Below are 27229 nucleotides of genomic sequence, written 5' to 3'. Positions count from 1 at the left end.
GTCTACCATGACGTCACTGAGCGCTGAGGACCATTAGCTGAAGTACCAATTATGTTAATTACATGATCCGAAACGCGTGTGTGCGCTCTAATCATCGAGCGCCGTGCCGCCATTCGTTCGATCTCCATTCGAAGCTGAAGACTGAAGCGATGCAACCCACCGATAATCGGATGCCCGGCAATCCGGAGTGCACTCTCGGTTCTGGTGCTTTCCCGTTTTCGTCTTCAGCACCTGTTCTTATAGAGGAAGGGGGGGGGGGGGGGGGGGGCAGCGTAGTCTGCAGCGAGCGCAGAAGCGCGCGCGTCGCGTGAAGCAGATAAAAATAAAAGTTTATGTTAAATTTATGTGGTCGTAGGTGTTGTTGCATCGACCTGGCGTTGGACGTGGCCCAGCAGAGCAGAGAACAGACAGCGGAGCCAATGATTGGTAAATGATTGTTAATTTGTCCCTTCACGGACTCGGACGAACTCGGTTGTGGCTGTGTCGCTTGGTCGCTTGGTGATGAAAAGTGACAAATCTAACATTAGCCAGCAGTCGATTTCGTCGTCGAGATCGAACTCTTTCCGAGCGAACCCCAACCACACGAGCGCGCCACGCGTTGTTTCTGGTTGTGGTTTTGGGCGAAAAGATTTTTCTCTACATTTGAGTCACGCTACATTCTTCGTTTGGCATTTCTTTTTACGAAAACAATCTACAAAACATTGTTGACGGTCAACTGAATGGCCAAGCGAACTGGTACAAGGGCTGTAACAATAATGGTTAATTTTCTAAAAGTGTTTTCTTTTTGTTGTTGCAAAGTCTCGTGACTTGCGCTTCGTTTCGTTTCGTTCCGTTTTTTTTTGAGGCGAAGCAAAACGGATTTTCGGTTCCGTTCTGATCGCGGCCAGGAGACACAATTGCTCTGGCTCTTCAGGTTCACTTAAGAGACCCCACGGGGCAGCTCTACCTTGTCCTCAGCGCTCAGCTTTCCGTGTTCCACGTATTGACTTTTGCGATACAAGACCGTTAAGAAGGGCGAAAAGAGGGAACGAAACCATTGTGTCATCACGTGTCATGCGACGACCGGGCTCCGGGTCCAGAAGGAAAATCATTTTTCATCGTCCCACCTCCCCGGTGCTGCTCTCCTTTCCACATGGAGTTCAGTGGTACTTTGCTCAAGACAAGTGCACTTCCAGTCCCTTCTTTCGCCGCTTTCGAACGAAAGGACCTTTCAGAAGGGAGAAGAGGCAGCACGGAATAGGGAATTCAATATATTATTAGTAGCGTCCATTCGGTTTCTGGTTCTCGGATGGTGGTATCGATCGAGTGAATCGTGTATCATCGGGAAACGATAATATTTTCCCGGTCCCGGTCAAATGGTTCAATGAAAGTGTCCCTTCCAGGAGACCACGTGTCCTTTCGCTGGGAAAGGGATGCTGGAGGGCTTTCTTTTCCAGAGAGCATCGTTTCCCGTCGGTTCGCGTTCTTTTCGAGTCCGATTGGTCACAAGGATGAACGTCAAAGGCTAATGGAAGGTCGAGGAGTGCTTCCCGAGCGCGTGCGTTCATGTTTTAACAATTCACCGTGACCGTAAAATGTTTTTCTAATGTCGCTTCGTACAAGCCAACTGCTTAAAGTGTGGTCCCAAGCGAGCATGTTTTAAGTAATTGGCCACCGAACCAAAGGAGGAATGGTTTTTCCGACTCAAAATGCGTTCCGCGAACATGGCAGCAACACATTAAACGGGATTCAGCCAGGATTCGGCACGGGAATAAGGATTTATGTGTCCTTCCACCACCACCACCTCTGGTCGATGGGATGTCTAACGTTTGTACACTTCCCAAGATTCGCTCACGAAAGGCCCCGGGTGCTGTACTGTAGCAAATCTTAATTCCGTTTCATCATCTGCATTAGCTTCTTAAACTGCTTCGCACACAAAACGATGATTTTGCGGACGATTCTCGGTGCCGGTGGTGGTTTTTTTTCGAAAGTTTTTATCTTTCTGCGTAATTTATGACTCACCGCGACGCGCACCGTGGTGTGGTGGTTGTGCAATGTGCACCACGCACCAGGTTGTTGCTTTTGTGTCCGAGCATTTTTACTTCGACATTTGTTTACACTTCTTCTCCCTTGGGTCGCCTTTTTTGCCTCCCTCCATGGGCACGGAGGATGAGCTTTACTGCAAATTGGAAAAAGGCAAATGAAGCCCAGCTTCGTTGGTCGTTGGTCAAACCAGCGCTCGAGGGGTTAGCCCGTGGAATGGCTGCTGGTGTTGTGGCTGATGAAGATGTATGAGGGCAGGTAGTTGTTTCCACGGGGGCGGAGAGGGGATTGGACGCTCCGGATGCTCCCGTTCCCGGTGCGTCAGGTGAACGACGGGTCGCTTTTTCAAATTAAAATTATCTTTTATCCATGATAAGTGGGAGCATGATTAACCATAATGATGCCCCATTCGTCAGCGGAGCGGAGGGTGCGCATCCTGGAAGATGAAAATGCTGCCTTGTTAGCGAGCGTGGGAGGAATTTTCCTTTCGACTTTCTGCCACTTTTTCGGTTGGAAAAATGTAAAGAGAAACGAACCACACAAGAACCGCAGAAAAAAAAGGTTTTGAAGGTTTCACCGAGGGAGTTGCGGTGAGTTATAGTTTTGGGCAACAAAGGGAGCGTTCAGGGATATTCGAGCGTTGCTGTCCGTTCAACATCATTTCTCCTGAAATGAAGAAAAGTACAAAGTCATTGGTGCTCTATTGTTGTAAAAGATTATGCAGCTAAGGGTTGGCCTTTCAGTTTTTAGAAATAGAATGGATGTAGATGGAAAACCATTCAAAATTGTTTTATTGTACAGAATTGTCCTGACTGTCTTCTGTAATGTAACGTTGGGCAAGGATATTTGGAACTTCATTTAATCATAAAATTTGAATCAATGGTATAGTCAAAAACTTAAATCCGGCTTGCGAAAACATTGTTGAAAATCCTTCATTTAATTATTTATCATTATGACTCATCATTTCAATCAGGAGTGCTTCTGTAATCATTTGGATACGCGTATGATTCGTGCGTACACATTCGATTAGCTACACCAAGAATTAATTGTGTTCGTGCATGTGGGGCTAGTATACACGTAAATAATGATTCAGATAAGAGGCTATCTCTGATATCTCTTTGGGACGAAATATCAAATCATTCATTTTTGTTGTCTAAACTAGACATTCGTTTGAACGCAATGGAAGAAAAAAAATCACACAACAATTTCGTACAATCTCTTCATTTTTGTGATTGTTGTACAACAGAAGAACTGAGCTACATTATTTAAAGCTTGCACATTTTAATAACCTCCGTGTTTTTAAATATTTTTTTAAAAGAATTTCGGACAATTCTTTGGCTAATTGGCACACAGATCAAGAACGACAAATGATCCAATTATTTTAGATCAAAGGCAACGCTAATTCTTCCTTATTTCAACCATCGATAAATCAGAGAAATTCATAAATGATTTCGAAAATTATTAAATAGTAAGATTATACTTCTTTCAAAAACGATTTTTATAGTGTCGTAACGGTTCAAAAGATATTTTTAGCTTGAGGCAATCAGAAATGGCCAATATTTTTGGTAAATCGAAGGAAATCGTGATGGTCTAGCAATAATTAGACACATTTCATGCATTATGAACTTTGAAAAATCATATTGATGGTAAAAAAAGTCAAAGCAAAGACCAATTTGGATTTCAACAACAATATTTGCAAGATAGCTTTCGATCAATTTCAACCACACACTTTCTTGAAAACAAGATTGAATTAACATTGAAAAACAACCTTTTTACTATAAAAAAATTTTTTTTTACGAAAACAAACAAATAAAGAATGTAAAGTGATCGATGTTGAACTTTAAATTAACCCCACCATGGAGCTTAAAACTTGAGACTGCTTCAGTTTACATTAGTTTTCCCGAACGATTTGTAACCCCAGAATCAGCGCAAAACCAACAGAGAAAGAGATTGTGCAAATGGTTTCAATCAGCAGCAGCTATCGGTAACCGCGGTATCAATTCCGGATCAGCCGAATCTCATGTAACTCCATCTCTGAACTGCAGACCCCGCTGCTGCTGCTGCTGCTGCTGCACACACTGTCTAATGAATTATGTGTTCCAATGAATTCCAAACAGAGCAAAAAGCTTCATGAACTGCGTGGCAAGCCAATTGATCACCCGCTCGGTGAACTGATAAAAACGAACCTCCGACCTCCGTTTGTAACTAGCAACGCGTGCGCGACTTGTGCGGGGGGAGACTCCACTCCATCAGCGAGCGGAAAGCTACTTCAAAGTCGATTTTTCAATAAGTAGATTCGCAAATCTACTCCTCCCTTTAGGGGGGGGGGCGGGGGCGAAAGGGGACGACACACCAGCTGAGCAAACATTGGCGATAAGTTTTGCGGCAGGAGCAGTGTTTTACGGCCCCAAGTTTCTTGTCTACCCCGACTGCCAGCTCGTAAATTATCGTCGAAAGTTGGCTCCTCCTCGGGGAAGTGATTACTTACAGAAGCGCCACGAGATTTTTCCGCGAGTTCCCCCACCCCCGGGCGGTGCGGATTCGGATGCGTTTCGCTCGTTCGCACATTCCCAACATACCCATGCACGTCATGCAGCTCTGGAGGCGTTTTTTTTTTAAAGAAAAACCAACCAACCAACCAAGTTTGCCAACATCTGCCCGGATTAGACAGCAAAAACCGCAAACGTACAAGTTGCTACTTCAACCGGGGATGGACGGAGAGCGAAGAGTGCATAAAAACAGTGAGAAGAGGGAGAGAGAGTGAGGGTAAGGAAAAATGATGCGGCCTGTTCCAGTTCCAGCTGCAGCTTCTTTCCTATAGAGTGAATAGAGGGCATCGTCGACCACTTCCTTTGGACCACTTGGGCGACCGGGGGCCGGGTTAACCAAAGCCAAGTCAGGCCCATAAACCAGCAACCGTTTGTCGTGTTTTGCAAAAGAAACCAAAGAGACGGAGAGACAGATAGAGAGAGAGAGAGAGAGAGAGAGAGAGAGAGAGAGAGAGAGAGAGAGAGAACTTGCTCGCTGTGCGCGGAAGTTGCTCAAGTTGTGCTCCTAGTTCCGGTCCGGACTTCTAGCTCCATCCGGCCACCGGGTGCAAAGGGAAAAGGTGGAGGAGGAGGAGGAAAATTTAAATGAAATACATGCTCCGTCGGTTTGATAAATAGCGAGACGAGAATGGGCGAGTGAAGAGTGAAGCACTCTCTCTCTCGGTTGGTCGTCGCTGCACCGGGAAAAGGCTACATTATGAAAACGGAAATCGTTGCAGGAAAGGGAAGAAGGACGACCGGCGGAAAACGGTTCTTGGCAGTCAAGATGGACCATTTGCTGACCAGTTTTGCTGACCATTTGCCGGGCCGCTGGATGGTAGAAACGTTTTGCATCGTGCATTTGTTATGTTGTTGTTGCTGCTGATGCTTCTGCACTCTGGTCGTAACAATGTAACGAGAACGAGTAGATGTGTTGTGCGTCACTCGCTTTGTGTTTGTCTGATAATTAAATGTGGTTTTAATTTGCATGTAATAAATAGGGGTTTATCCCGTTGAAAAATGTTTTCCTTCGTCCCTGGGGGCGGGCTGGACACCACGAAACCGCGAGCAATCCTGCTTGTGGTTGTGGTTGTACAGTCCTTCCAGCAAGGGAGCACGGTTGCAGTTCATCATCGGGACCTAACACGAGATGTTACTCGTCGAGTTGTAGCTTTGAGTGGTGAGTGAAAAGTGTTCTACAAACAAAAAAAAAAGCCACCAAAGAAAGGTGCACGTAAGGTCGGTGGCCAGAAGAAGATGGATGCTTTGTGGTTGAACGTGCAGCATAAACAGCCTCCTCTTCCCCGCTGGCCAACATGGAAGGTGAGCTTTAGAAAGGAAAATCATGTTCACGCTTCCTTGCACCACCAGCAAGCACCGGATGTTACCGAGGGGCGAACCACGGAACTGCAGCAACGGCAGTAGTGCACCCAGTGCGAGCAGCAGTGCAGCCGGTCACTGCGCCATGGGAGTTGATATTCCATTTATGTGCGATCCCTTCATTTACTCTTCATCCTTTTGCGGTTTTTTGGGTTCATTTTTTGTTTGTTTTGCGATGCGCGGTTTCGTAACCAAAACCAAACAGTGGTTTGTGGTCGCTTACAGGCCCCGCGCATGTCTGAATGGCCAGAGGGAACGTCATTGTTCCGCCACAGGGACCCCTTGGTGGACACCACTCTGTTTGCCTTTTTCCTGTTCTTTTTTTCGCTGGGAGTCAACTTTGGCGTCCATTTGGTGGAGCAGCAACGAGGGGTGGAACAGCAATTAAAATCATTTCGCGCTCCATGTCTTCGCGATGTTGCGATGACTTATTCATTTCATACAGCACTCCAGTGCACCATCGGAGAGACATTTCTGTTGGAAATGGTTTTTTCTGTGGTCAACCGTTTCACAAATAAAAGTTGTTCCAAGGGAGGATTATGGACCTTAACTCGAGTTTCTGGGGCTGAGCTTGTGTTTCTGTTGCTTAGCGAGGATCTTACGCGAGATGAGAACAATAATAATGAGCACAGCCGGGTGAGTAGAGATGGGTTTTTTGGGTAAGCTTTTAACTCCCGCATAATGAGACATTTTTGGAGAGCGAAACGAAATGTAACAGAAAAAAAAAACAGTGAAATACGATGCACTGGTTCCAGGAAATACGACCACGTGTGGTCTTCATCGTCGTCAACCAGCCTCGTGGCTTGTGGTTCCGAAATGCGCACTCAACGGTGGTCGGTGGACAGACTGACTAGATTTTCGTCGTGACGCACGACATGGCCTTTGTTTTAGCCGCCATTTCACCCCCGAAAGCACTATCATTTATGAGGATTAAAACGATACCGGGAAACGGACGCCACGGCACCACGACCCAGCTCTGAAGTCTCAAGGATGCTAAGAACATTGCCGTCGTCGCCACCGCCAAGCCGCTTACAGCAAAACGGTCCTCGGGCCGCGAGGGTCGAAATGGCACTGCGCAATCAAGTCGAGGCTTTTCCTGCGATTGACGTAAGCGCAGTAAGCGGCAAATGATGACGGCGATGAGGATGGAAAATCGCTAGATTATGCAGCGTGTGCTGTGCTGTGATCGTGCTGCCGAGCTGCTGGGAAGCATAAACGGAGCCTACGGCGAAATGTGGCCGGCAGCAGGAACCGGGCATTAATAATTCGTGTGGCAACCACTCCGAGCGGCGGTGGCGGCGGTCCCGGGATTCGGCGCCGTTCGAGCCCCTTCATTTATGACGTTCATGTGTGACGACGGGGTTTTGGCGATTGACCGAGCTAAACCGAGCTTCGATTTGCTTGGGAATGGTGGATTCGGTTTGAAGTGAGCATAAAGTGGGATGGATCGCATAGCGAATGTTGAATGGGATTCCATTCAGCCCGTTGGGGGTTTGTAGATGAAAACTTGAAGAGGCTTGAAACCATTCATGCAAAGAGATATTTAGGGGAATTCCCTATACGGTTCAATTCGGTGTAGTTTCTATTTGCCGAATTTCATTCATCATTAATAATTACTTCATCATTAGATTGAGAAATGCTTCCAGCAAGTGTAAGTTAAGGGGGGCTTCGGTAATTTCTGGTCAAAAAAAGACTCATTTTTGAGGATGTTTCGTGACGCAACTATTCCCCTTTATTTTTTCAAGTGAATGGCATATTAAACTACAACTTTTGAAGAATATTTTGTTGTATATTTGGGGAAAATTTATCTAAAACTTCATCCATAACATCAAATTTATGAAGGTGCGTCTGCGAAGAGGTACTTTTTCCGGTGCCCATTGTAGCTGCGTGATGGGGCATCAGAAAAATAGAAACCAATATTCTTTTGAAAGATTATAAGTTTATCCAGGTAGCCCCGTTGAGTTTTTGTTGAAAATCCTTTTTTTCGATTTAAGGCAGATTTTTGAAGTTGGAAAAGTGATGCTTTTTGTGATTTTGTCTGAAGAAAGGAGCTGATAATTGTTTAAAAAAATGTATGAACAATTTCTTTGAAATCTCGATGGCAAAACCTAGCAAAAAGTCCACAGATTATGTGTTAAAAATTTCGAATCGATCTGTTCCGTAGTTTTTACAGTACGATAGGCACCGACTTGGAAAACGTTGGTTTTGGGAAACGCTTTTCAAAGTAGTGAGCCGCATGGAGCCTTGTATGAAGCGCGGATTTTCAAATATCTGTATCTTTGTCAGTTTTTCCTAAATTTATAAAACAATTTTACACAATGTTCTTGAAAGGGTTCAAAATTCAGGTTAAAATGTTAAAAATATGTGTCGCAAAAAAAAAAAACGAAGCCCCCTTTACATATGGAAAATTTTAAAAAATCAGTTCGATTATTCAGTTCTACAACATATCAATTTTAATCAAACCATGTTCCCTTATTATCACTTAGCTTTTAAAGCTAATTTCAGAGGCACAATTGATTGATTGATTGTTATCATCTATTGAACTGGCAAGCCATTTGATTTCATTTCACTAATCCACTCAATTACTGATCAGCTAGTTAGATAGGGTAGTTGATAATCTAGGAATCCGATTCAACATGCATGCGCGATACGAAATGGCTGCATTGAATAAAGTCGTCCTAGATCCCCGTGCTGATCCTGTGCATTAAAGGATTTTCTTTGTGCAGATTGTACCATAAATGATTAGAATTGTCGTTTCACATCACACATACGAATTTGAATGTTGGTGTGGATGTTGTGAGAAAGAACAAAACATTTCTCTAGGAAGAGGACTTGCCACGTTGCTTTCTTCAAAGAGTGAATTGAGTAAAAAAAATAACTTGTCGAACTTTTTTTAATCTCATTTTACAATCAAAATTATTTGTTTTGATACATTTTGAGGGAATGGTTTGGTTATGCATCAATTATACTCAGAATGAAAGCGAGTCGATCCGATCCAATTATAAAAGTTTGTTTTCAACTCAACGAGCTGCAGACCTGCTTTTAAGAGCTGTTGATTTCACTGATTAAAGTGGTGGCATTATGCAAACAATTATCGAAAAGAGATGAAAAGATGGATCCATTCAAGTACAATAAATACGCCAAAAATCCTCTCTCTTGGATCCCTCACAACAATTGAAATGGAATGTTGATTTATTGCTTGTAAAACAAATCAAAAGAGATATAAAGCCCTTTTCCTAACCACAAACCAGTAAGAAACCTGACAAAAAACTCACTCTCCATCGCCGTTGGAACGGTCATATAAAATTAATGAGCCAGCAACCATTCCAATGATCATAAAGATCATAATGAAATGCACCCAATTTCCCATTACACCAATCACTGATCGTGTTTCGGTAAGCCCCTGCGGGAAAACGGGATTATATTATCGAAAACCTTATCCAGCCAGCTGGCCAGGAGTGTCTGCGGATGCCGGACAATAATTAACGCGAAGCACCCAAAAGCCGAACAAACAACCATTCAACGAGGAGGAAAAGAAAGGGAAGTGATGCTGGTTTTTATGCTTCCCTGCGTGTCCGCGTGACAATACCATCCACCTTAAACACTCCTCCACCCAGACAAAGAGAGTTGGAGAGGGGGAGCAGAAGAGAGAGAGAGAGAGAGACAAATTACGGACGAGATCGGGCCCCCGGGGGCACCCGTAAGATGATCTTCATTTGTTTGCGCACGCACGTCAATTTCAATTCCCCATCCCGTGCCACTGGGCGCCCCCATGTGTGCCCACGTGGATCTGTGTGACGGGTGTCTCTCGGGGCCGCCTCCCTTGCCACCCCAAAGGCGTGCCACAGTTCGGTGGCGCAAATGAATATCGCGCCCGAGCCCCCCACGAAATGGGCAGTCAAATGATGGAAAGGGAAACAGAAGGAAAACAGAAATAAGATTGAGGTGTTGGTGTTGCTGCAGCCGATGCTCCTCCGTCTGTGCGTCTGTCACAATGTGAGAGAGCATTTTTGAGGGGGAGAGAGGTTGTTTTTGGTGTGCCGCCACTATCTGAGACGACAGACGTGGGTGCGATGGTTGGGCGCCGCCGCCGTGACTTGGTTCGTGCGCGTAATCCACGCCGTCGCGGGCTCGCAGCATGAAATTATGCGCCACACCATCTGCCCGCTGGGCGAGCTAATGTAGGGCCAAGGGCTAATAAAAAAAAAACCGCGCCCCAAAAATCCGTTCCATACCCGGAGACCCGTCGAGAGAGTGCTCGCGAGCAGCAACACGACAAACCGGTACCCTGCACTATGAAGTAACGATATTCCGGGTTTTTGGTAGACTCCAAAAGTGGGCAATAGTGTTGGCCGATATGAATGCACGGCGATCGGATTTTGGTGGCCGAATCTGTGGAGAGTGTGGCGCCGCGGGAAGTCTGTCGGGTGGTCAAAACACATATTTGAGATGAAAATTTGATCATCAGCATCGTTGTGAGGCCTCGTGTGTGCTCCGAGTGCAGCGGACTGGCCTGTCGGTTCTACGGTAGCTTTCGTTCTCGTTTTTTTCTGGTTTGGTTTGGTTCAAAGCCGACTGGTTTCAGACGAAGCCCACAACGGTTAGGGCTGACCCATTCATCATGATTGATGCCCGTCAGCGCTGGATGCACTTTAGATTAGACCGGACGAGCGACAGCACGATGGTGCAGTTTCGTTGGGGATTGGGATTGTGTTTTGCCAAAAAAGGGACCCACAACCATAACGTTTTTCGGTTTAGAAAAACGCAGGAATGGAAATGCGTTTTATTGAAATGCATTTTGAATGGATTTGGGATTATGAAAGGATGCACTGAATGGCGCATTCAGAGATTGCCATTTTTGCTTTCCGAGTTAGCTATTTGTCAATTTGGCTCATTCATGGCTGTACCATGGAAGCATTTGTGATGAAATTCCATAAATTCTATTTTTAGACATTGAGTTTAGCAAAGCTTTCGTTCTATGTTTTTAGTGATTTATAAATTGCTTTTAGAACCCGTTTTGAACTAGCTTGTGTAGATCGATGATACAAATTTAATCACTAAATTGAAAACAGCGTAACGTTAGCTGAACACTATTGGAAGTTTACAATATATTTTTTTTTGCCCATCCTAATCAACCTTATAATGCGCATTGCACAAGTTTCATAAAAGATATTTTTTAGATCATCGGATAGATTTGCAGTTTATGTCAATTGCAAGTGTCAATTGTGGATTAATTTTAGCGGATTCTCAAGAGAAACAGACGGTCAAAGAATATAGACCAGCTTATTGTTCCATCGTTTTGTTTTATTCAAACACCTTGTCCCCGGATAAAGTGTGTTTGTTAAGTTCAATTAACTTTACATAAAAAGAAACGCATCGTAGCAGCATCGCAAGTTTATGTAGTCCATTCTTTTGCTCAGGCGAAGTATACATGCTTTACAAGTGATCGGGTTGAGATGAAAGTATCTTGGGCAGTAATTATAGTGGTTGATTGGCAGAGTCTCTCGATCCGGATTCATGTGAAACGATAAAATCATTTTTATAATTTTTTTAAATCCTTTTTTGTAGCTTCACGCATGATTTAACCCTCGGTTGGGCACCCGGGTACCCGGGTACCCATTTCAAGTTTCAACGAAAAAATGAATGCCTTCCCGTCAATATTTTTTTACGAAACTCCGGATCCCCAAAGTACAACTCATTTTAAGCCGAATTGGCGTTGAAATTGTTTTGATAACTCATATTTAAAGGTAATTATGGCCCGATGAAATTAACACCCGCCCAGTGGCACCCGGGTACCCGGGTACCCCATACGTTGGCTATGCACATGGGCTATGTTTATAAACACAAAACTACACTTTTTATCAACATTTATCCATGTTGACGTGTTTATTAATCGTTAATTAGGTAAACTACAATATTTTGATGAAAAATTAATAACTTTTGAGCTTTTCCATGAGCAATAGGAGAAAAATAATCAACATATTTGAAACCTTTTATGTGCAATTTAAATTATATATTATTTCTCAAACTGATTAAAAATGGTTCTTATAGCGTAATTTTCTTAACATATGAGCAAAATTATACACTAATCTTCATCAAAAAGGGTTTAGGCGGCATTTTCGTAGACCACAGAAACCAATATACATGGTGCGTTCAGAAAGTGATGAGACTGGATTTTTCCTGACGAAACGGTTTGAGATAAGGTATTGAATTTTTTACGCCAACATAGAGGCATGATTTAGCTATTCAACGCACTTTATTTCATTCGGCTATGACAAACTGAAAGAAAATGGGACGATTTTTCGTGAACCATGTTTTTAGTTGATGTAACATCGTAGAACGCCCCCTTTCTATGGACCACAGCTCGGATCATCGCGGACCTCTTTCCTGGCATAGAGCCCCCAAACAGAAATGTATGAGGACTTGATGAATTACTGGCACCAACGGAATGTTTTTCTGTAGGTCCGGATGATCCGCGCCAGGAAGAAGGTCCAGATGATCCGCGCCAGACCAATGGCCCAAAGAAAGGGGACATTCTACGGTGTTCCATCAACTAAAAACATGGTTCACGAAAAATCGTCCCATTTTCTTTCAGTAGGTCATAGCCGAACGAAATAAAGTGCGATTGATAGCTAAAACCTTCCTCTACCTTATCGTAAAAAAATAAACACGATATCTCAAACCGTTTTGTCAGAAAAATCAATTCTCATTACTTTCTGAACGCATCATGTAGCAACTGGTCTGATCTCGTAGCTCAATTGTGCCCAATTAACTCAATTGTTTATGACTCAAAAGTGCCTTATGGCAATTCCAAACTGATTTATTCGAAGAAATCAATAATTTCAATAACATATTTGCTGGAAAATTCGATCACTTTACGATCTTATTGTTTGCTTTACGACGAACGCGGTAGAGAATGACCGTACGAAGGGGTATCAATGCATTGTGTTCATTATTTTTATTGTTTTTATTGAATTTTGTTGTGATTTTTAAAGAAAAATACGTTCCGAAGACTCTTAAATTAGTTCTAGAACACCATTTTTATCATAAAACTGATACAAACGATGATACAAGAACATAACAATGCAATGCACATAAGTGGGGTACCCGGGTACCCGGGTGCCCAACGAAGGGGTAAACGCCGGGTGCCCAACCGAGGGTTAAAAGATATCACACTGAGTTCCATGGCAATTTAAAGAAAGGTGCAATGAAAGAAGAACAAAATCGTGTTACAAATCACCTTGACTTGTACCAAGAAATGAATAATGAATTGTATATTAGAATTAACTACTGGAATTGAAAATGATAAACCTACAGTTCATCAACTCGTTTAAGTCAGTTGCCGTGTCTATACCGTGAACATGATAGGTTATGAAAAATGTGCCAAGAACTTCTTTAGTGTGTTCGATCGGTTCAAAAGAAGAGAAGCTCTTTCGACAACAAATAAGCCATTGCCTGGAAGTCGGCAACAGATTGTGGCTAGCGGTGAGCAATTATTGGATTAAAGCATTACTTTTATTAGTTTTAAATAAAAAATTCGCTATTCAGTAAAATAAAAATAATTGAATCCAAAATAACACAGGATTTACAAGTTATTAAAATTTGATTTAGTAATTAAATTAATGACAGACAGCCCATTAAACCATTTAAACATGAAAAAATTCTTCGAATTCTAATCGTGTCTAATATTCTAAGTAGCTTCTCTATAATGATTCATCGCTAAAGAAATAAAACAGAGATTGCAAAATTGTGTTTTGTAATTGTCATTGTTTTTAATTAAAAGTTCAATCAATTGTGTATAAGCTAGAGGATAAACGTAAAGAACTCCATCGTGAACGTTTAGAAATTTGCAACATTTGCAAAGTGGCAATAGTAACGAGTAGCATAAATCATTAATGTTGAGTTGTCCAATATCGTTCTGGTTTCCTCTCCTCGATCATACCTGTTCGGAATGTCGTCGATGAAATGTCACCTTCGCCCCTTCCCGCAAAGAAGAAGAAAAAAGAAACCAAATCCCTCTCCGTGATCCGTGGTAATGGACCATACCAAACATTAGCCCCGAAAGCAAAAAAAAAACACTTATACCAACCGCCGCCCAACACGCTACGATTTATTACCTCATATGCGTGTCACGGTGGCAGACGGTGGCGGTCTGGTCGGTCGTCGGTCTGACAAATGAAGATCCGATCTACAGCCGACAATCCGATCGCCCACAGTGATCGCTGGCGTGTGAACTCTTTCCAAAGCGCAGATCAGAAGCCAAAGCGTGCACTCAGACAACACCATCTCGTCTTTACAACCCGACGAACCACCGGTTGATGTTTCGTAAGTGTCGCGACCGACCGACCGACCGGCCAACCGAGTAGCACGCAGGGCATGCATTTGATGCTCGCCCAAAAGGGCAGCAACGTCCGGATCGAAGACCGTTTGTTTGCGGAGGAGTAGCGAGCGTGAATCGTCCGGTTCTCCACAATGCAGCAGCAGCAGCAACGGCGGCGCAAGGGAATCGAAATGACTTTGCAGGGTTGCGTTGCGATGTCCCGCGACGGATTACAATGCGGCGAAAGCCAAGCGTCTTGGTCGTGAGTCCATTCTTAAGAGCGCACCGTTGGCCGGCAGCCACGCCAGCAAACGAAATAGCAAAACGAATCGAAACGAAATGACAATATCCTCTGGCCGTTTTGGGTGATCGTTTATTTTTGGAAGCCTGAAACGAAGCCAAACAATCGCCGGCCGGCCGTTCGTCTCGGCTCACTTTTCCTTTCCCCAAGTGATTAAGTGACAAAGCGCCAGAGGGAAAAAGGGATTTTTCTCTTTGTATGCTGCGTGGTGGCTAGCCAACCGATCAGCATCGTTCGAGTGACAGCAGAAAAGGTCGAACGATCGATAGTGAAACTGTAATGCTCACAGCAATCGCTTTGATCTGTTGAACTCTTCTTCCTCACCTTCTTCTTTCTTATCCCGCCTGTGAGTGGACAGTAGTAGTACCAGGAAATGAGTTTTTAGTGACAAAGCGACACAGAGATAGGGAGAGAGAGAGAGAGTGAGCACGAGATGATTGACAGAGAAAATCAAATCGACCAACCCCGTACCGGAATGTGTGTTTCGAAAGTTTTCTCATCCATTCGCTCTTCCTCCTCCTCGAGTCCTTTAGGTTCGAGTTTTTCATAAAGTGCTCTGATTGATAGAGATTGAATTAGTATCGCAACGATTGTACAACTCACTGTCCTCCCTCTCCTGGGGATGCTGCTTTCACATCCTTTCCGCTTCAAAAGTTTCTCGAGTGTTCGAGAGATTTCGTTGCTCTCTCTGTCTCCCTTGGGGATAATTCAACCTTCTATTCGTTTAATCAATGACACCCGGTTGTCACAAAGAGAAAGAGGAGAAGGAAGTTCTCGAAGGTACTGCAACGGTCGCAAGATCACAAAAAAACGTCACCCTGTGACACATATCCCGGTGACAGGGCCCTCGGCATCATCCAAGCATTGCAAACGATACAACAGCAACAACATCCTCATCATCAGTCTCCGGCATCTTCATCTGCTTCATCATCGCACATCACTGCCCTATCTCTCCCTCTCTCGGTGTCTGTCTGGATGTCCTTAAAGCCTCCCAGGACAGGCCTGCCAGCACCCAAACGCACCCCGGTGGAAGGTGCAGAAGGGCAAAGATTATCCTTTAAACGCTTTCGAAAGGACCGGCGGCGCTGGCGGTGTTGGCTTTGTGTTGGCATTCCCAGGGCCCTGGTCCAGGGACCGTGGCGTGGCATCACAGCGCGGCTAAGTTCACTTAATCCGGGGAGTAATTTAATTTGGCTCCGCCATCATCATCAGTTTGGCTTTGGGAGGTGATAATAGCGCACAATCAACCGGGGCTAGCACGGCGAGAAGGACACAGGGAGCGACAGTGCTCCTAACCTGTCCTGTGATCGTCAGTCAGTGATGATGGACGCCAGCACGTTTGATATGCTGGCTTGATGAAGGTTTGCTGGAGATGATCCACGGTCCTCGGTCCCTGTCCTGTCCTGTACGCCATTTGCTATTTTCATCCCGAATAACATTCTCTTGGACAACAGAACAGAGACAGCCGGGGGGTAAGGTGAGCGCATAATTTCCTTTATCCCGCAGGGATTCCCGGATGTTGTAAGCAGTAAATTGGGCGCCATAGTGAATGCTCCAAAACATCAATCGTTCCGCCACGCACGGCAATATCCTGGCAGGAAAGAGAATGGTTCTGGCCAGGTGGCCAGTCCGCGGCCGTTGATGGTGGTGGTGGTCGCGTCGGTCAGTCAGGATTGGTTTGGTTTTAATGAAGGAACGGAATTGTTTCCGGCGAACAAAATTGAACCATAAATCGATTAGCGAGTATCGTGCAGCTGCAGGCTATGGCGGGATGGTTGCTACGATGTGGTTTTACCGCTGGAAGTATCTCATCGCACAGAACGAAACAGGAAACTGGGAAGATAATGGTAAAGGAGGATGACTGTGGCGCCTCCATTCCTAGCAACGAAGGCAATTTAGAGCAGTTCTCGTGGGCGCTGGAACTTCATTTCAATTTCCTTAGACAATTTATGTTAGTTTGAGTAATAATAACAAGAGGAACGAGTCATATGAACAAGATGCAGGTTACAGGAATCTTATTAAGAATCATCGTTACTTACATTATGCTGTAAAGAGCATTCTGTAACCACAAGGCGTACATTTCAAAGTAATATGAAACGGAACTGTTGAAGATTTTTAATTTCCTTTGGTTACTAGAAATGCATAATGTCTAAGAAACTAAAGTTACGATTGCAAGAGTTATTTCTAATGGTTTGATCATGGTTTTGAGTGTGATACAACCAGGACCGAGTGATATAATGACCATAGGGGATTTGCATTGCACACAGATGACAACGAATCGCCTTCTAATGAACCAACCTCTAAAGAATTGCTTTTTTGAATGAATTTTACCCGAAATTTTATGCTGTAAAGCAGTGGTAAGAATTCGCGTTTGGCGAGGTTATAAGAGGTGCATTATTTATGTTTTTAAACAACATTAAATGCTATACGCTGATATATGCATCAGCTATTAAACAACTGGCGAAAAACAATCCACTTGAATCAACTTAAATACTTGAATGGAATTGAATTATTACACCTGTGTAGTTTTTTTTTTTCAGCACATTATCAATTGACTAAGAATGCCCATTTTTAAAAAGATCAGCTATGAATCATGAGACGATTTTCCGCGAAAACGCTGAAAATTCCAACTGATTAAATCCCAATTTGTGTATTATCGATGGTTGAAAATGCCTTGGAAATGAAAATGTTACCTTGAAAAACTGTGTTCAAATATTCTTGTTGAATCTGAATCAAGCCCTATCTTCACATGTTGGTGGAGAATCGGTGCAGTTTTTTCATGACACACTAACACTAGCATTGCCTTTGGATAAGTTAAAGTAATTGAACTATTGTATTAATATTGCATCAAAGTGCAAACACATCCACAACGTACAGACACGTTGAAAAGTCTCGTCTGCTCCGAACAAAACCGTGATTAAATAATATAAAATACCCCATTACAGAGCGCGGTACAACGGACAAAGCGTCGCCGGTAAAGCAGAAATTAAAAAGTGCTCCATCACAAGCGATGCTACACCGAGCAGGGCTCTCGAGCTGCCGCGAGTTCGCTGAAGGAGATTGATGGTGGGAAACGGTTTTTAATGACCTTTCGCCAGGTCAGCGCTTCTGTGTGATGAAGAAGTTTGCGCAATGCTGTGCATGCAAAAAAAAAAACGAGCCATCACCAGCCAGGATATCGCTGAGGTTCGTTGAGGACTCTCTCTCGTGTTAAACGATGCCGCTCGATGCTTGACGAGGCGGCGGTGGTGGTGAGTGCTCCGATAAACAACACTCCACTACCACACTCACGCTAGAATCACTTTTCATGAGGTCAAAAAGTTGTGGTCAGCTGTGATCAGCATCACAGCGCAAGGGATAATGGTACCGTGGTGTTTGGATTCCTTCTTCTGCTTTCCCCTAGCTGGCTGATAGCATAAACAAGCAACAGCAGCATACGGACGGACATAGCAGATGGTGGGGCCATTCGTCGATTTTTTTTACCGTCGATTCGTGAGCCTTTGGGTGTCTCATCTTCTTCGCCATCGCAGTCGTGGTCGTTGTTGTGGTTGCCATAGAGTTAATGGGTGTTTTATGATTGTTGGTGCAAAAGTTTGATCAAAAAAGCTCGTGAATCTCGTGTGTGGCAGATGGTTGGTTGGTTGCTTTGGATCGTGCTGTTCCGTCGGTTTGTCACGAGTTGACCTGAGAGTTTACGAATAGAGCAACGCATTAACACCATCGTGCCGTGGTCCAGTGTTTGAAGCACAGCACCGAGCAGCTGTTACCGACGATTCGAGTTCAATCCGTTAGTCCACGGAGTCAATGGATTGGTTCCAAGTTTTTGAATCCTCGACAGACAAACAGCAAACCATCCTTTGTGTTCCCGCGTCCAGCGGCATATGGTCGATGATGATCACTCCCGTCGATGTTGTAGTCCCGCTGCTGAATGCAAAAGTTAGCTGCTGCTTCCTCGACCACGACTAGATTCAGTCTGGCGTGACCACCGCCAGCGTATCCACGGTCGCTTTACGGTCGATTTGACGAATGGCCAAATATGGGCAGCTTGGACTTGGGGTGTTTGGTTTTACAGTTTGGCCTACGGGACGCAAAAGGCCGGGCCGGGTAAAATCCGGTGTCACAAATGGTGTTAGATTTGTGAGGACTAATGGAGCACGCACGCCGGTCTTATCGAACCGGCCAGGGTTCAAACACCATTTGCACCACGCAGTCGGAGGAACCGTTTTTGGGAACGATTTCTTGTCGTCTGGGTGATCCGGTCCGGACCGGACAACCGGGCCGATGTTTTATTTATTGAACCGTCCCCGAAACATGGTGAAACACGGAACGGATTGTAAGGGTGGGCCCCAGGATCCCAGGATGCTGATCCGATTCCCCAAAAACTCCGGCACCGAATTATTCAAACGGATCGATTGTCAACTGTCACCAACTGCCAGCAGGTCCCGTCGGACAGAATCGGTAGCATCGGTAGCATCGGTGTTGATGCAGGAGCTTCGTGGCCAGCTTTTCCGGTGAGATGGATGTGTACCGGGTGTACGATGTTGACCCCATTTGCAGACAATTTGCTAATGAATTTATGATGGGGCCTAAAATCGTGTCCTTTTGAACCGTTCCGTGCTGGACCGAGGCATCCAAGGAGTGGAAAGATACCGAGTTGCCACTCTCTGAGACAGACAAAAAAGGGAAGCTGGGTAAGCGGAGTCATAGTTTTTGAGTGAAACAAGCGTCTTGCTTTTGGGTTGGCAGTGACGGTGCATACAAAATGCATAAAATCTGGAACAGAGAAGCCCAGTGGCAGTGATGTCTGCCAGACAGGACAATTGCTTCCATTTGTTTCATCATCATCGTGCAGGTGTTCCATATTCAAACATCCTTCAGAAAGCTGACGTTACAGAACTTTAATTATTAAAGCATTTGTCTTGAGAACCTGGAGAAATCATACAGAGCATGGAGTGAGTACTGATTGTTGGTATGAAGTAGTTACTCCGTTTCCAATACCTAGAGCATCTGGATTGTGGCTTTTTCTAAGATTGTTAGTCTTTTCAACCTATATATTGAAATTCATTCTCCAAAACCCGTGAATTAAATATCAGTGTTCTTCTCAACTCCTACTGCAGCGATCCTTCAGGCATTTTGAATACTTTTGCCGAATAGGAATGCCGCGCCAAAGGTATCCGATGCAGTTGTATACAAACAGCTAAGCATATATTTAACAGCGCAGCTCTTAATACAAAAAGAAATACATGTTGAAGTTGAAAAGCTGTTTTCAGTGTTACTTGAAAATGAAATTTATTACACTCTAGAACTTGAAAACAAGTAATCAATTCAAAAATCAATAAACTAAAAACAAACAATTAGATACCATTTCGATGGGTGCGCTTCGCAAATAAAGTACGGATTAAGAGCTCGATGAGCTCATTGTAATATTTAGTTTGATTTTATGATGAGCAATGTGGTAAGCGATAATTTTCAAACGAGAGTACCTGTGACAATGCTCCGCAGATTAATCCAACTAAGTTTGCATAATATTCTTCAATCATTCTTATTTGAGAAAAAAATGCGTTGAGAAACTAAAAGAGTTATGCGAAGAATTGAACTAAAACACCTTTTTTTTCGCCCCTAATTTAAAACCCGATACGTAATTGTAATCGTACAGATTGGCATTTCAAACGATCATCTTATTAGAGAGAGCAAGCGCAAGTTAAATTAGAAAGACATTAAACACGAAAATACCATGTAACAAGTTGGAATGGCATTGTTGAGTAACGTTAACCACCATAATAAAACAAATCCATTGTTAATGTTTATTATGGTAAACGACTTTGATTTTTAACACTATTGAAAAGTCATAGTACATAAAATAATGTAGTAGTAAAATCAACGAAAGTGAAAAGAATAAGATTCAGAAAAGAATATCACTGAAAACTTTACAACCAGAGTTCAATAGGGATTTTTCAGTTCTATTTCATTACTTCACTCGTCATGGAATTTTTCCGGATCTTTAATAACACTCAAATGCATTTAAAATCATAAATTAGCCCTTAAAAAACCATATCGTTCCCCAATCTTCATTCATTCTTATCCAACGAAGCGGCCAAGAAGTAGCCATTACCCCGCACCATTGGTCACGGCACCATTCTTTGTGTAATCAAGGATCCTTGCGCTCGCCTCAATTGATGAAGATATGATTCGATTTGGGTCAGTTCCCGACCCCACGGAAATCTTCCACCCCTTCCCACGCGTCCCAAATCGTGTCCGTGATTGATTCAATTCGATGTACGTGTCCTGACTGCAACAAAGACCGGGACGACTGGCGCCTTGTTTACCTCGCTCAAACAACGTTTCCGTTCGATCCGTTTCTTTTACGCTGGACGCTGGCAAAGGCTGGAAAGGATTTAATTGTTTCCTGACCGCAGCGGCCGGTGGGTATTATAACTTTGTGGCAAGCCACGGACGAACAACCCGTCCCCCCCGCCCCGGGTTGGTGCCAAGGATTAAAATTTATTTCAACTTTATTAGCTCGCTGAGGTCGCCGGCCATCAGATCCCTCTGACTTTGTCTCGGTACGATCGGAAATCGGGCCAACCGCACACACATCCACAGGAGCACACAAACGAACAATTGCGAGCTCATAAATCTCACGCCCTAGGGTCATGCCGCCAGCCAAGCAACCAAGAAGGTGTGGTTGAAGGAAAAAAGAAGGAAGGAAAAAAAGTAGAGCAAAGTGATGCACAGGGAACGTGACAGGAAGTCGTACAGCATCAACACACAGAAATTTGTAACAAAACCATTACTCTCTCTCTCCCCTCCCTCCCTTCGATGCCGTACCGTGGCCACGAAGACCATTGAGCTGCCGGTGCGAAGGGCGCGAATCGTCGGATGAAGATAGCGGTGACAATGACAGCTAATGTGATATCTTCTACCGTTTATCTTCGTCGCACCGCCGCCCAGCACCGACATGCCACCCTCCTGCGACCACGAGCACGAGCTTGAGTTTGTTTTTGTTGATGTTTGGCTATTTGATCCTTTCCGTTCCTGTTGTTGCCCCCCTTTTTTTTGGGGCACACTACTTCATCGCTTATGTTGGTGCTGGTGCTGGTGCTAGTGTTATGCATGTGCTTCCGGTACGCGTACCTCACGCGACCTCGAGCGCCGGCTTCCGGTTCGGACGAGTGTTGGCCGGCAGCGCAGCGCGCGCGTCCGTGATGAATCGCCGGTTGATATGGTCGGTGTTCCGTACGCACCCGATGCCGATTTGCCAGCCTAGGGAAGGGGGGAAGGCAGGTTGACATTTAATTTAATTTGTCACCGTGGGGTCTTTTCGCCTTTTTTATGAGGTAATTTTCGTTTATAACTTCCTCACGCACTTCCATCGGTTTGCATCTGGCCCATGGGCAAAGAAGCGACCATCTGCGTATCCGCGTGGCCACAAACCTAAATCAGCATTTGTCACTGTGTCGCGCTTCGTTCCCGGGGAATGATGCCATTCAATAACCGCAGACCGTTTGCGGGTTATGAGTTACGGAATTGGATGATAAACAACCTCCCAGCCGCCGCCATTACGTTGTCGTGGGCTCTTCCATCAAAATCCCCCGGTAATCCGGTAGCTCGGGGAATGTTTATGGCCCGCCACGATGGCTTGTGGGCTCCATTCGACAATCCATTCTTCCCGGTGCCCGAGCCAAACCGGAGATTGACTTGAGACCCGAAAGTCAAACCGGTCGTGCGGGGGTTGGGGCGGCGACGGTGCTCTTTTGTGGTGGCAAGGAAGGAAATTACATTTCTGTTGCCCGAGCTGCGTGTGTCACATACACATTTCACGGCCAGAGACAGATCCCCGGACTGCTCGGGGAGCCACCAGCTGTCAACACGCACGCTCTGGTGCTCCTGTGGCACCACAAGCCACAGACAGATTAGAGAGCAGGGCCTGCGAGGAGCAGCATGTCGAATTCTTGGACTGTAGAGGGCTCTTGATTGGATTGGAGAGCGCGCGCCAGCATGGGTGCGTCATGTGCGCCGGTCAAGCGGATAAAACCGACTAAAAATCTATTACCGACGAGTGAGGACCCCCCAGGCCGAGGGCCTAGCGCGCGTGAGATGCGCCTCGCGATGGTTCGGATCGATTGACTTGATTGACATACGATCTGATGACCGGGGATGATGCCGGTCTTCACACAAGTTCAATCGAAGGGGGGCCATCACTCCGGACTGTCAATCAGGCGGCCGTGATTTGACTGCTTTGCCATCGACCGGACCGGAGCGACATCTCCAGCTCTGCGTCTCTCTCCCTTTCTTTACATTTTCTATTTACGCACCAGTTCCAGCCGGCTTGAAGATGATTCTTATCATTTAGTTTGCTCAGATGCAAAAGTCGACCACTTTTTGAATGTTAAAAAGTAACTCTCTTCTCTTCTCTCTCTGTCTCTCTTTCAGGAATGGTTATCGCCGAGACGTACGAAGATTGTGAGCAACCGCCCGAGCTTGCGCACGCCAAGGCCCGGCTCACCGTCGACGACAACGAGGAGTACGTAACGGCACACTACACCTGCCAGACCGGGTACCGGTTGCAGGATCCGGCCGGTGCATCCCACCTTCGCTGCAGCATCGAGACGGACGAATGGCTGACGGCGCCACCGGTGAAGCTGCCCGTCTGTGTTCGCGGTAAGTCGCAGTAACTCGCTCGCGTCCTTCCATCCATCCATCCATCCATGGCAACGCCGAGCTCCTTTGCTGCTGCCTGCCATAGCCTTGCTTTTGGGCTTAAAGTATTCCAGACCCGAAGGAGATCCGTGCCAGTCTCCTCTTCTGCAAGAGCAATTTAAACGGAAGCACTCGCTGCACCGTGCGCGCTTCGTTAGCTTTCATTCACTTCCGGTTGTTCCCGGGGACCATTTTACTCCTTTTTTCGGTTTTCCACCACCTCCCTTCTTCTGAAACTCTTATCTCAATCGAGAAAGCTCTTGCAGAAGCAGCAGCAGCAGCATCATCGCCGCCATTCAGTTGGCTTGACAGCTACTTTCCTTCCGCCGCCGGTCACCACGGCTCGGGGTTGACATACGTCCACAATTTGCCACCTTTTTCACCTGGCGCTTGGAATGGTGGATGCTGAAATTGAGAGGAATAAATTTAACGAGCGGATAACAAATTGAATTGATTGGTTTGTGCGACCATCCTTTGCAGCACCTTGGAGTGGTGGTATCTTTAGGAAACTAGCACACAGACACTCATGCACACGTACAAAGGGTTTGGCATGCAAGTGCCCGGTTTGCAGATTGTGCATGATTGGCTGGCATTGTGTCTGTGTTTCGATTTAGTGGTGCCAGCACGAGGACGCCATAGGACGAGGTGGAATATCTTCACATCGTACTGCTTCTTCTTCACATTCAGGTTCACCCACTCTGTGTGACAACACCAACCTACCTACCTGATGCTGGTCGATATTTGTCTTATCTATTTCACCGACACACAAAAAATGGCTCACCACCGCGTGTGAAGTGCTTTTCTTCTCTTCGACTGGTGCGGGTTTTGCAAATGCACTTTGGTCTTGGTCTTTTCCTTTCGAATCCCCGGGCATTCCTTTTCCGGGCCGACAAACGGTGGAACTTGGTGGAAAAAGTGTACCAAATGGTGGCGATATGTGGCCCAAAAATAAAAGTACGGGCGTTCTAAACGGGCTCGTGAGCAATGGTTCGCCATTTTCCATTCCAGTTCGTTACTCAAGGAGTTGTGGTGCCCTCGGTCCTCGGTTCTGGGGTTTCCGGTTTGCACTACAATTCATCAGAGGCTCAGCAATGTGCTGAGTAAATAAAGAAGGAAAAAAATACGGTAAGGGAGAAAAATCAAACACACACACATGCACACAAAGTGGCCTAACTATGGGCATGGACACGACGGACAAGTAGACCACAATGAACCATTTATTTTCACTTCTCCCGGACTGGCCACAAGGATGGACTTGCAGCCCACAGAGAGCGCGAGAAGAGAGAGAGAGAGAGAGAGAGAGATAGAGAGAGAGAGAGAGAGAGAGAGAGAGAGAGAGATAGAAAAAATGGAGGAGAGTGCCTGCAGTGGCCAGTTCCCTGAAGGGATATGAGAGTTCGAGGACGAGAAGGATCGCTTTCCTCCGACGGGGGAATAGGGTAGTGGATGCGCCGGCTGTTGGCCACCGACAGATAAATTATGCAGCACTTTTTTCCATCCCCGGATTGGAGCAAGGAGTGCGGAAGCGATTGTAAGTTATGGATGCTGGACACCGTAGCAGCAGCAGCAGCAGCAGCAACATTGGAATGCATTGGCCAAATGCAACATTCCACCACCACAACGCGGTGCTAGTGGTGGCATTGTGGCTGACTTTGCATTTGGAGCTGGAGCCCTGGAAGAGGAGGAGAGGGTAAAGATGATGCAAAACTCGAGCGAGCCAGTTCCTGGCCCTCGGACGGACGGCCGGACGGCTGGCTGGTCGGTTAAGAATGTTGTTTTGGAGAGAATATCATTCCGAGAGGCGATAGATGCGATAGAGGAGTGCTACAGAGCGCTGCACTGGCCCTGCCGCAAAACGCGCAAGAAATATCTCGATCTCTACTGTGCAGAGGACTTCCCTACCATTGCCGGTCGATGGTGGCCGAAGGTGGTGGCCATTTATCTATTTCGTTTAGCATGCCGCACCGGCATCGAGTCGAAATCGTATTTCACGCCACGATGGGTTCGATTCGCTGGCACTTCTTTGGTTTCTGGTTCGCCAATCGATTCCTGGTGGGGGGGGGGGGGGGGGCACTTAGTGGCAGGCCCACGAGTTGGTCAGGTGTTTGCATCTCTTCCAAAGGGGCGCATCCGGGAGTGGAGCCACAAACCGAGCGGAATAATGTTGCTGATAATTTATTAACTTGTTTCCCGCCCGGCGGCTGGATGAGTGAATGAGGCATTGAGTTATCGTGATTGCTGTCCTCGTGGTGGGGCTTACTGGCCAAGATGCCGTTTCATATCGCACGCACTAGCGCCTTGGTAAAAGGGCATCGTGTGCCCAGCATCCGCACGAACGAACGAACGAACTATCACGATTTCTTCAAGACGTTCTTTTGTGTTCTCGCGGTGCACGCGTTGCGGCACGTTGGGGATCGGATTACACCATCGGTCGCACCTACTTGTGGAGGGTCCCACTTCCCGAAAAAGGGAATCTATAAATTAGGTCTCGTTATTAAGGGTGCACACACCCGAGCGAAGGGCCCGCGAGAAGGCCTTCGATTCGATTCGATATCGTGCCTTCGTGCGCTCGCTAATGGCTCGCTGCCCCGACACCTTGCCACGCCACTGCGTCATCGTGCGTCGTGAGGCTTTGCATCGGAATTGATGCATGATTAGATATCGCACTCCGGTCGATCGTTGCAATGAATGAATGGAGACCGAAAAAAAAAAATTCCGGCGTCGGCGGTCGAGTGGCTTGATGACAAAGCATCGTAAACTTTGGAAATTTACTCCCAAAATGCCACTCGACCACTCGAAATGTGTGTGCATTCTTGACGGTGTGCTGCGGGCAGTGGCCGCGGTGGTTGGGTGATCGCACTGTGGTGGACAACTTAATGGACTTTCCACAGTTTCCGTTGCACCGGCTTGGAGTGGAGTTTTATTTTAAAATAATAAAATCAACGGGCCCGCAATGCTTGACTTATCAAATGTTAAAAAAATTAAGTCAACGGCCTCGTCATATACTTGGCCACTTAAAATCCGAAAAACACGCGTCGTACTAGTGCTCAGATAACAGATGTGTATATGTTAAAACAAAGAGAAAGAAGTCCTGCATACTACATAAGCCCTGCATACTACATACTGCATAAGTCCTGCATACTACATACTGCATAAGCACTTGATGATGTCAAATGTAGAGGAGAACCCATTGTTAGTGTGACAAAAGATCGAGTAGACTTGTTCTTAAGGGGGTGCTAAGGTTCATTCGGGTAGAAAAGGGTCAATTTTGAAGTTTTTTTTTTAAGAATGAAGATGAAGAATCCATTCAAATTATTTTGTGACATGAATGTCATATTAAAGTACAATTTTTCATTTATTCATATTTTTTTTGGTATTTTAGGGAGGGTTTGTAAACAACTTCAACCATAGCATCAAATTTAGGAAGCTGCCGCTGCCAAAATGTACTTTTTCCACTTAGAAAGCGTAGGTTTTGGGAAACGCGCTTCAAAGTAACGAGCTACATTGAGCCATATATGAAGCACGCATGTTCATGAATCTATATCGTTGTCAGATTTTCTTCGATTCATCCAAAAACTTTACACAACAATCTTTAAAGGATCAGCATTCATGAAGACATATACAAATTAAATTGAGTTTAAAAATTAAATACTTTAGCCCTCCCTTAAACTAGAATCCGGAAAACACAAAATACTCATACCTTAAATATCTAAATGTCAACAACTCAGAGTAAGAACAGTAACTGCATAAAGACTTGTTAAAGTTAGATGTAGACGAGAATTTTTTGTAAGAACAAAAAAAGATGTAGGAGAGGATTGGCCTAACAGTTATGAAAAAAAAGTGTCATAAAAGGGATGAAGTAAAAAAAAAAGTACCAACGCTTGTTGTAATCAGGAACATTCGGTGCTTTGTAACATCAAAGTTTAACCATCTGAGTCTATCTGATCCTTGAGCTCTTCCCAGAGCTGCACACCATGA

At 45.2% G+C, this 27229-nt stretch overlaps 1 protein-coding gene across 1 annotated transcript in view; it reads left to right on the top strand.

Moving 5' to 3' along the window:
• Window positions 1-22549: 22549 nt before the first annotated feature.
• LOC126576644 (fibrillin-1-like) overlaps window positions 22550-27229 on the top strand; it is a 74090-nt gene continuing 69410 nt past the window's right edge. The window contains exons 1-2 of the mRNA XM_050237950.1: window positions 22550-22553; window positions 22949-23222. Of these exons, the coding sequence (XP_050093907.1) occupies window positions 22550-22553; window positions 22949-23222 (278 nt within the window). The remainder of the gene's footprint in view (window positions 22554-22948; window positions 23223-27229) is intronic.

The sequence above is a fragment of the Anopheles aquasalis genome, chromosome 3 (genome assembly GCF_943734665.1).
Source record: "Anopheles aquasalis chromosome 3, idAnoAquaMG_Q_19, whole genome shotgun sequence".
Lineage (NCBI taxonomy): Eukaryota > Metazoa > Arthropoda > Insecta > Diptera > Culicidae > Anopheles > Anopheles aquasalis.
This window is presented reverse-complemented; position numbering and strand designations above follow the sequence as displayed.